Source organism: Centroberyx affinis, unplaced genomic scaffold (genome assembly GCF_046629955.1).
Source record: "Centroberyx affinis isolate AG114_WGS23_722 - 3 ecotype Tasmania unplaced genomic scaffold, CSIRO-AGI_Caff_v1 ptg002950l_1, whole genome shotgun sequence".
NCBI classification, from domain to species: domain Eukaryota; kingdom Metazoa; phylum Chordata; class Actinopteri; order Beryciformes; family Berycidae; genus Centroberyx; species Centroberyx affinis.
The window spans coordinates 264738-275818 of NW_027281065.1; the positions used below are offsets into that span (position 1 = coordinate 264738).

Consider the following 11081-nt stretch of genomic DNA (forward strand, 5'->3'; position numbering starts at 1 on the left):
CTCCACCTAGAGGTCTGTAAGGTGGAATCACTTACTGGACTCTTTCATTTCTGCATGCAGAACCAACATTTGATGGTGGTGTTGATGTGTGTCAGTGGAATGTAATGAAATAGAATCCTATAATGGATGAAGAAAAAAAATCATCCATAATAGGAGTCTGATTTCATGTTCATTCCTCCAATAATTAAAGTATTTTAGATGCATGGATTATCGGCCTGTTATTTTTTTATTTTAGGTTTACAATATTAATACCAGCAGGCCTAATAAAATGAGCTGGATGGACTTGAAATGGTTATTATTTGATGAGAGAGACACTGTCAGGAGGAAGTAGATATGCAAGGTCCCAGCAGTAGAACCAAGATTGACGATTGTTTCGTCAGTTTTGTATTGCTGGTAATGAGTATCTTTTGTTGTCATATTAAACTCAAGTCCTTGCAATTAAAAGTCATTTAGTTTCATTATTCAAAGGGATCAAGACAATTATGACGATTCAGAAGACAGAAAAAAGGACATTCTCTAAGACTGAGAGGAAGACAAAAAAAATGATGCTATGTCCAGTCTATGGATGTCAAGTCCCTTTTTAAACAAGCCCTGATACTTCACCTGGTTTAAAAATATCTTGGTGCAAGCTAATCAAATATCTGTCCTGCCACATTACCACAATTTGCATTCTGAGTATGGACACAAAGAAAAGAACATTCAAATAACATGTCGATCTCCCTGGACGGTCTGGACTTCTGGGAAGGAAATACAGAACATCAGCTTGTACCATTAAAATTAGGACAACACAATGCATCCAATGACAAGCCTACAGTCTGAACAGTTCTGCTGTTTTAAAAGCTCATTTAAATATAAAGTGTTTGTGTTTCCCCTGAATGGACGATGTCATGATGTACTGCAGTTGTGTGGAAACCATTTGTAACGTCTCTCCACTTGCTGGGACCAAAGAACTTTTTTTGCTTTTATGACATTGTAGTATTTCACTCCCTTCTCAATCGCGTATAGCGTCCCTGCTAAGTTTGTCCCAGTCAGAAGCCGTAGCTGGGGCACCCTGCTGAAGTTATTGGGGAAGAGGTGGGGCCTTCGCTAAAAACACACTAAATATAACATCAGCTGTTTACTGGTGAGTTCGTTCGCTGTATCGTTGCTAAAACGATCAATTATTGTTTTCGTCCCGTTGTTCTAGTTGACACCTTGATTTTGAAACAAGCTCTTCGGTTGTTACAATTGATAGCAGCTAACTAACGTTAGCTAACCGTCGCCAACAGCTAAAAATATTCCCCCGCGGAGCAGACCTGAGATGGACACAGTGGAGCTAGCCAGCGAGGAGACTTTGGTGTAACAGCTAGCGGCAAGCTATATACTCTCAAATAGGTTATATTTCTGTTGCTGTTCATTAATTGTATAGTTGGATCTATAACGTTAGCTGTAGTTACGTAGGACTTGTTGCTCTGCAAGTAGTGGGCGTTGACAGACGGTGTTATGTCTCTGATTCTGGTGATTGAACTAACCTAACTAACGTTAAGCAATCTGATCTCTTACAGCCAGGCCCTGTTGTTTCTACCATAGCACTTTGAGTTTTATCTAATGTTCTCTAGCTAACCCACGAGGCTTTAAGTCTGGAAGAACCAGAATGCTATTTAATGTGTTTGTTTATTATATTCGCATTAGTTATACTCCTACCAAGCATGCTGTTGGTGTGGTCATATTGTAAATTGGCCAGAGTTTCAGATGTCACACTTATCCTCTATATTCAAGCAGCCCTTGTTGCCCTTGTCCAAATAGGCCAAACGAGTTCAAGATATCGCTGCTATTCTTATTTTCACTTTGAGTCCGAACGGATGTTGTTAAGATTATCTCAAGGTGTCACGTTGTCGGCCTTGGTACGTTAAATGCAAGTAAATACAAAACAATAACAGACAGATCTCGAGGCTGTTCAGGCTGCTGTCTAATTTTTATGTTCATCAAGGACTATGTTTACAAATTGTGGGTGTTCCCCTTTAGCCTTACAGAACATATTAAACAGGGTATGAGACTGACTGCTAACAGAAGCTCTCAACCCATTATCTGTATTATCCCTTTTTGATTTGCTTGCCACTGTTTCTAAATAGCTAGGTTACAATAAAAATTTTAGTTTTTTAGGTTATGGCTTGTGCCCAGGTAGACAATACATCACAGTATTAAATAATCTTTTCTTTCCAGTAGCACTTTTAAGAGTGAGACATTATGGGCAACACCAGTGACAGGGTGTCTGGAGATCGCCATGGAGCCAAGGCCCATCGCTCAGACAGCAGCGGCAGCCACAAAGACCATGAACCCAGCAGCAAGATGGTGGACAGCACAGACGACCCCAACATTTTCAACACCCACGGGCCAGAGTCCAAGGTGCTGCTGGATGAATACAATAGAGTACAGTGATATTGCACAGAGGTTTCCTTTGTTCCCAGAGAAAAAAAAGGGCTTAGAGTTGAGATTTGCAATTCCCTGGTCTTGTTTTCTCATCTTTTGCTTTCCCCACTGACTGAAATAATCAAAATCAAGCTACTGTTGACAGTCAAATTAAACTGAGAAAGTTTGGGAAAAGCTGAATCCATGAATGTGATTCTTTGTTTCCAGGCATTAGGAGAGAAAGAATTCACCCCAGATCTAGATGACCTGGTGAAGACCGGGCCTCAAGCTAGACCCACTGTCATCCGCTGGGCCGGTGGGGGCAAGGAGGTCTACATAGCTGGCTCCTTCAACAACTGGAGCACCAAGATCCCCCTAAATAAGAGGTAAATAGGACTTTTTTTGAATTCAGCAAAGATGTTTGTACATTCTGATTGTCTTATATGGATCTCATGTTCATTATCTCAGCTAGACACACTAGCTGTGACTGTGAGTACCGGTTGTATAGTTTTTATTGAGAGGAAGGCCCGTGCTAGACTAATACTAGTCTGTCTCCTTCTCTCCAAAGCCATAATGACTTTGTAGCGATCCTGGACTTGCCAGAAGGAGAGCACCAATACAAGTTCTTTGTGGACGGACAGTGGGTCCACGATTCTTCAGAGGTAAACCAACACCCAGTCATTTTCATGTTACCAATGTACAGGTCTTCTCGGCTTGTTAAACTCATAGGTGGCCCACCAGTTTTTTCACCTCTTAAATGTGAAATTCCGAATGTGTTTATTTTTTTATGTTTTGCCTACACAAGGTTTCTGAATTTTGTTTTTCCTTTAATACTGCTTTAATACAACATTCCCATAGATTCATGATTTCTCCTAAAGGCAACCGTTTTTAGAAAACCTAGAAAAGTTTTGGAAAATCATAAATGTCTACAAAGTTTTGGAAATGTCATAAAAACATATGGGACAATGAAAGGAAAGAGCACTATCTTGGTCATTTATAGTCCACTTGCAAAACACACAATCAGGTGTGTTTCCTCTACAGCAATGAGCTGTAGAGGAGACAACCTTGTAGAGACGTCTGTGGCACACTGAAGTGGGCAACTGACCGGACCAATACACTTTTGCCTTATCAATTCCCGTTATTGATTACCAGTATTATTTTAAATAGGACAAAATGTGCAATTTGTAACTCATTATCAAATTGTGTCACTCTCAATTCTTCCCTCATCTGCTGTGTTACTGAGAGGCGTAGTGAGGCTCAGGGGGGAGCAGAGCGTATTCAGTTCAGTTCTCCACAGCTGAAGCACAAGCAGCATAATGAAAATACTAGAGAGAAGGATCTGAAGTGTGGCTACACTTCGATAAGGAGTCTCTTTGTCCTCTTTGTTTGCTGCTCCTGTGTTGCAGAGAACTGGACTGAACACACTCTGCTTCCCCCTGAGCTCACCCCATCACGTCACAGCCTCACAGTCACTCACACACAGTCATGAATTAATTATGATTCAGGAAGTACTGAATAATAATGAATAATCAAGTGTGAAGCAAACCAAATGGCCTTTCAGTCTGAATGCCAGGCTAATTGTGGATAACAAAATCAAAACAGTATGGTATGAATTAGAATAGCAGAATTTCAAAAGGAATCCTTAAGGTATTGACACTGATAAAATCTCAATTCTCAACCCTAAAAGATGCTGACAAATATTGTAACTGTTGCTCTTTGTCATGAAATAGTAATGGAATATGAGAAGCAAAAACATCTAAGGACCCCATAAAGATTCTTTGTACATTGTACACTCTTCAAATGTCTTCAGCCCCTCCCAGTGATTGTGAAAGCAGCCACACTCACAACACCACCTAAGCCTCTCTAAAGGCCAGGGAAAAGCTGCAGTGTGTTATAAATAATAATTATGAATCTGCTTGATCATAGTTGTTTTCCTCTCCTTCCAGCCGGTGGTAACCAGCCAGCTTGGCACCATCAACAACCTGATCCAGGTGAAGAAGTCTGACTTTGAGGTGTTTGATGCCCTGCAGGTCGACTCTCTGGATAGTTCTGACACATCAGGTACATCTTATACTGTTTATACTGACTTCCCTCTAGACAACTAAATGTCATCAATCAACAGAAATAGTTATTGGGGAATTGTTATTGTTTTTCTTCAGTCCAGATCTGGATAGTCTGGAAATGTTTGGGAAATTAACTTGATTGTTTCCAGGTGTTTTAAAGTTTTGGAGTTGGACAAAATGTCTGGAAAAGCATGGAAAAAAAACTATTGCTTGGTCCCAATACACATACAACTACTTTTATGTAGATGTATACCCAGTGCTATTTGTTTGTAAAAACAGTCATTTTGACTCACAGCTATCAACATATATCACACTGTAGGAACCTGGTCAGACGTGTGATTGTGTCTGTTGTCTGTTCACAGATCTGTCCAGCTCCCCTCCAGGGCCTTATGGACAGGAGCAGTATGTCTTCAGACCTGAGGAGCGTTTCAAAGCCCCACCCATACTCCCACCTCACCTGCTTCAAGTCATACTCAACAAGGACACCAACATATCTGTCAGTTTCCCATTGTCACAGCCCCCTGCCTTGAATTCTGTTTGCTACTGTAACTCGCTATATATTTTTCTGAAAGCTTGGATTCTCTTTGTTGTTGTTGGTTTTACTATTTTGTCTGTGATTGGTAAGTTTTCCTCTTTCCCTCTCTTCACAGTGTGATCCTGCCCTACTGCCTGAACCCAACCATGTCATGCTGAACCACCTATATGCCCTCTCAATAAAGGTAGGTGGAAACTGGAAACTGCTCAACCCTTGCTACTCTTCACAGATGTAACCTGTCCTGGACGTGAAATATTAGACTCTTAAAGAATATTATAGGCATTTTTTGCCCATCTCCATGTTCCATATGTTCCACAGATTCTGGAACCCTGTTGTTTTTTTCAAGATGTTTTCTTCTGCTTCTTCTTTTTCTGCCTTAAAATGATGCGGAGCTCAGAGACTTTCAAGCCCCAGAGCAACCAAATTTGGTAGATAGGTTTCAAATCACACTGATCAGTCAGATGGTGGCACTATAAGGACTAACTTTACACACTGACCCATAACTCCCAAACTGTATAGCCTAGAATATTGTTTTCGCTCAGATTCCTTCACTCAACATGAATTCATTGCACATACTGGTTTCATTTCTGCCTTGATGGTTTTCTGCCATTTTTATTACTCCGCGCCGGTGACATTCGTGGCTGGAGGCATTATGTTTTCCGTCCATCCGTCCGTCCCATTCTCGTGAACGCGATATCTCAGGAACGCCTTGAGGGAATTTCTTCAAATTTGGCACAAACGTCCACTTGGACTCAAGGATGAACTGACTAGATTTTGGTGGTCAAAGGTTAAAGTCACTGTGACCTCACGTCCGTCCCATTCTCATGAACGCGATATCTCAGGAACGCCTGGAGGGAATTTCATTACATCTGGCACAAACGTCCACTTGGACTCAAGGATGAACTGATAAGAATTTGGCGGTCAAAGGTCAAGGTCACTGTGACCTCACCAAAGACGTTTTTGGCCATAACTCAAGAATTCATATGCTAATTATGACAAAATTTCACACAAATGTCTAATAGGATAAAATGATGAAGTGATGACATTTTATATCCAAAAGTTCAAAGGTCAACTTCACTGTGACATCATAATATTTTGCTTACCACTGTAGCTGAGAAAACGGTGCTGTCACTTACTTTTGCAGACACCAAAATCCTTTAAGTTGACCTAATAATCACATTAAATATATATGTTCAGTAAATAAAGACTGTCCTTGCAATGATAAAACAAAGTTTATTGGCGGAGGCATACAACCGCGAGACGGTTATTTCTAGCTTAATTTTAATTTTTTTTCGCTATTTCTCCCACAGATTTGATCTAGACTCCACAAAATTTTGTACACAGTATATTTGTACTTCCTGGATTACGGTATTACATAGACTTTTGAAATTCCAAAGTGTTTGATTGTGACATACAGATGAAGTTGACAGCGAAGATTGACCCCACTAACATATTCTGTTTCTGTTTTTGCAGGACGGAGTGATGGTGCTCAGTGCGACTCACAGATATAAGAAGAAATATGTCACATCTCTGCTCTATAAGCCTATCTAAACCCCACCTGCGTGCTCCACGGTGCTTATAGAGAGCAGCATGTTTGTATTCTGCTGGTTTTTATCATCACATTTAGCCAAATCTTGCACTGAAACAATTTCCAGTTTACAGGTGAGCTAAGGGCCAGTGGCTGTGATTGTGGCTATAGGGTTAAAAGGGCACACTTATCTCTACATAGGGCTCTGAACAAAAGTAGCAAAGTGTGTAGGGCGTCACCTGTGATGCTCGGCCTGCGCCTCCTATGGGGGAGATCAAAACCATACTGTGGTATTTACCTATGACGCATCTACAGTTATCCAGAGATAAGAGACTGACAAAACCACTGTGTGTATTTGAGTGTTTGCAGCACCTTGTGATTCTATGCATGTTGGTGTGTACAAAGAGAATTTGATTTGATGATGAGGGTGCCTAGACCTGTTGGATGTAGGATGTTGAGGATTGTTGGGATTTTGAGTGTTATTGGTGCGGATCAACTGTTTGATTTTAAAAGTATTGTGTCCTCATATCCTCTATGGCATTGATACAATTAAGTTTTAAACCAGTTGACTTAACGTCATCCTTGGCTAGTGCATGCAGAATACCAGAGTGGTTTAAAATGGCCACTAGTTGGGGCCTAGGTACTGATGAGAACAGATTTGGCATTGCTTTATCATTACGTGCAATAAACTGTTATAAAATGAACTGCATTGTAATTGAAGGTAGACTCAGGAGCATGATGTCCTGTTCCTGTTGAGGAGGCAGCGCTCATCCCAGAGATGATACTAAAAAGGGACACGAACAATGTCTGATGTAATCAGTACTACATGTTGTGTTGAGTTTGTGTAGTTGTGTCATTCAGTAGAATCACACTGCTGAACCAACTGCTACATGAACCAAATTACCAATGAGCCCTAGTTTCCCAAAGTGTATATTTCATGGTCACTATTTGTGGACTTCTTGGCTGTTTCCACAGAATCTGGATATTAATATAAACAAATTTTCCTTAGTTGTTGGGCTTATAGATGGTGAACGGAGGTCTAATGCTGCAGCCTGTATTTAGTTCTGCTGTTGCCTTTATATTGACACAATTTTGCGAGCACTTTACCATCCTGTGAGCAGGACTGTTGACATAAGCTTTTAACTATGCAGCAGACTACTCTCGTACTGTAGCTTCTTGGACTGTAGAGTCCAATCTGCATTTTATAGATATGCTGAAATTGCAGTGCTTTGTAATTGTGCATCTGTGTTTAATGCTATTTATCAAATAGGGATGTACTGTATTTATCTGTTACATGTATATTTATACACAGTGGCTTACACACCCCAACAGTTACTCTTGGCTGTTTTGCATGTATTGAATGTCTACGAATTATGAGTATATGGCACATTTCACAAGTGTGGCCTGATCTCACATTTGGAGTCAAATTCTGATTAGTAAAGTGAAATAAATGGCCAGTGGAAGTTCCCTCATGGTTGTCATTTTGAGATAAAGGCCTTGTAATAAATTAATCATAGATCATTTTATCCTGTATCGATGTGATCGGAGACATTCTATCATTTTCAGATGAATTCAAAATGCTAAACAGATGAATGGAGTTTTCAGTGCAGTTTGAAGCTATAAATACTTTTCTCACTTTTGTGTTGTTTATAGCCATTCAAGTGAGTCTGCATTTTGAGTTATGGTGTGAATTTTGTCGTTCAAGTATCTGCACATATGTACCCATAACCCACAGAATTCTGAAAGGGGATTTCAAAACTCCTGTTTGTGAAAAACTCGAGACAGCAAAAATACTCTGAGCCATTATGAGGTTTTGTTTCAAGAGGCTTTAGACTTAAGGATATGATAAAGAGTATGGACATATTATGGCGCTTTTAGGCTAAAACCAAAACTTGAATTTTACAACTCTTTCATGTTTGTTTTAAGAAAATACTTAGCAGAAGCAGTGTTGAAATCTACTGTACAAGGTTTTACTTGTTTGCAAATAAAAAGAGGACAAGCTGTTCCTATTCCTTTGTCTTTCTTTCTATTGGTTGGGTGATGTTGCTGGTTTAAGTTCCTGTTCTGCTGGTTTGATATAGCTAAAGACATATTTTTGTATGTTCTCTTCACATTATTTCCATATCTATCACTAGATACCCAAGTCCACCTCTTAACAACCCAATTAAACCTGAACCATCTGTGAGCTGTGGGATCAACATATACCACCGAACCTATTGTGTATTCAACAGAACTAGGCCACACAGGCTTTTTTAAAATGTTTTATTCATTCTTTCCCAAAATCCTTCGTTGCTAATACTTTGCCAACACAACACACACTGACTGTCATCAGAGACAGGATCCATATGAGTCCTGTATCGGCGTTCTAGTTCATTACACACAAACTCGGAAACAAAGCTGCTCTCCAATCACATAGCATAGCTGCATCAATCAAATAGCACTATATACATATAAAACTCAGGACCAACAGCACACTGTTTCAAACTGCTGTTTGATTCCCTTCTTAACAACAAACACTAAAAAGGCATTGTTTACGCTCTAACAAGGTGCAGTGCGGACCCAATTCTTTCACAATCTTTCAAATCAGTGTTTTTTGCTTTAGTAGGCTATACAGTTCTTCAAAGCTTTTCCCTTTAACATCTTTAGTTTCCAAAAGAAAATAACAAACTTTGTATCTATTGAAATATTTGGCAATTCACTCAAATGTTTTCTTTTTCCAAAGATTTGAGCGCAAACAAGACCTAATTTGGCAAATCTAAGGTAGACACCAAGCGCTAGTTCAAGGCCATTTCTACAGTTGAGAGCCAATTGAAGTAGCTCTCAAGCTAAATTTAAAGGCAAGCGAAGCAACATTATCCAGAGCTTTGTTATAGGTGAACAACAATATTGTGATCAGTGACTTAAATAACATGAAGGCATAGTTTCTTTGTGATTTCATATCAGATACAGCCTATGTGACTAGTTTATTAAAAATGGCGTAATCCTCTAACGTACACTGCTTATAAATCATACAATGCAGAAAGTGAATGTAGTCAAATCAACAAACATTTTCCTAATGCAATGATGTTTAACATCAAAATAAAGCAGATATAGAGTAAAGCTATTGCACAGCTACCCAGATATTCAACTTTGCATAAAAGCAAATGTTGGATGTGATTATTCACACACACACACACGCACACTCACACTCACACAAACACACACACTGCACACTCACACAAACACACAAAAGGTAAACTGAATACAGAAAAAAGCATATTATTTACAGCATAAAATGGCAAATGTACAGCACAAATACACATCAAAGCAATTGGGAAGATGAATTGCAACACTGTAATCAATAGGCAAATTCCAGAACAACGATCCCACCAGTAGCCTGCCAAAGTTTGTATCCACTAGAAGAACTTGATAACATCTATTGCCATCGCCATGGGAATGCTAAGACGGCCTGAACCAAGATAAATAACATACTAAAAACAAAACACATTTTAGGATGTGGAAGTCACACGTAGCATATGGCCTTGTGGGAAAGATCCACTTTGTTTTGGTCCATAAAAGGAGCTCATTAACGTAGCACGTTTCCAAATAAACTGAACCAACTGTCTAACGGTTACCGTCTCTGTGGCTTTAGAGGCCCTCTGAAAGAAGACAGCAGGTTTCCATCACAACTTCCCTATGGTCAGGTAAGAGCTGGGTTTGTCATTCGCATGGGTAAGGCAAGTGAAAGTCAAGTAAGAAGTTCAAAGTCCAAACTTTGGCAACTATTGGTGATCCCCTGTTCCACAACTTCCTGCACGGTTTGATTTCACCCTTCAACATCTCTGTCATGCATCAACACTCCAGAAAAAAATATATAATATGCAGAACAATACAATATTGCACTGATGGTCTCTTAACATTACGAGTGTGACTATATGTTCCAGTGTCAGGCACAGAAATAAAAAGAAGCCGGTGTGCCATGATCATTTAATAAACAACATCATTATTGCACATGCTCGTATGAGAACCCCTGTAGAGGAGCTTGAATACGCGTGTTTAGCCTGGTTCCATCTGAGCCCTTTACCCCTGTCCTTAGCCCCTCCTTTTTACATACTGTATAGCATTCTTTAAAATCAGAATTGACCAGATGGAGAAAAGCCTTAAGGATTTAAAGAGTAACTAAACACCAAACCCAGATCTGTTTAAAGCCTGATATCTAATGGTAAAACGCACGCTACTGAAATTGCCACCTGCTATTGGCTGATCCTTGGTGCCAGATGATGTCATCTTCTATAGAGTACAACAGGTAGTGACATCACCTGGCACCAAAGATCAGCCAATAGCAGATGGCAATTTTAGTTGCATGGTTTTTACCATTAGATGTCAGGCTTTACACAGATGTGGGTTTGGTGTTAAGTTTTTAATTGACCCAACTTTCCTGTCTTTCAGTACTTCCAGGTTGGTGGGTCGGTACCAAAAATGACCCAGGACCTTTAGGACCTAAAAGCAGAGGCTTGTGACTGAAACAGAACCTTTCTAGGGCTTTTGTTCTGCTATTCAGAACCCTTGGCTAATGGCTGACATACCA

General features: G+C 39.8%; 1 protein-coding gene across 2 annotated transcripts; it reads left to right on the top strand.

Annotated features, from left to right (window-relative positions):
• The first annotated feature begins 1034 nt into the window (after positions 1–1034).
• On the top strand, positions 1035–8505 carry LOC139658674 (5'-AMP-activated protein kinase subunit beta-2-like). Of its 2 annotated transcripts, none has more exons than XM_071536825.1 (8): positions 1035–1123; positions 2203–2385; positions 2617–2774; positions 2957–3050; positions 4335–4449; positions 4814–4947; positions 5102–5170; positions 6460–8505. In XM_071536825.1, exons 2-8 carry the CDS (start codon positions 2227–2229, stop codon positions 6535–6537), a joined length of 807 nt encoding a protein of 268 aa, XP_071392926.1. In that variant the 5' UTR covers positions 1035–1123; positions 2203–2226; the 3' UTR covers positions 6538–8505. The 2 variants fall into 2 exon arrangements, with proteins under 2 accessions (XP_071392926.1, XP_071392927.1); XM_071536826.1 differs by having other exon boundaries at positions 1041–1123; positions 2206–2385.
• Positions 8506–11081: the final 2576 nt, after the last annotated feature.

What these genes read in the sequence shown, in the direction of transcription:
- LOC139658674 (XM_071536825.1), top strand. Translation starts at nt 2,227, where the DNA reads ATGGGCAACACCAGTGACAGGGTGTCTGGAGATCGCCATGGAGCCAAG. An exon ending in CCCACGGGCCAGAGTCCAAG is followed by an intron (nt 2,386 to 2,616) that starts GTGCTGCTGGAT and finishes CTTTGTTTCCAG; the next exon opens with GCATTAGGAGAGAAAGAATT. An exon ending in AAGATCCCCCTAAATAAGAG is followed by an intron (nt 2,775 to 2,956) that starts GTAAATAGGACT and finishes TTCTCTCCAAAG; the next exon opens with CCATAATGACTTTGTAGCGA.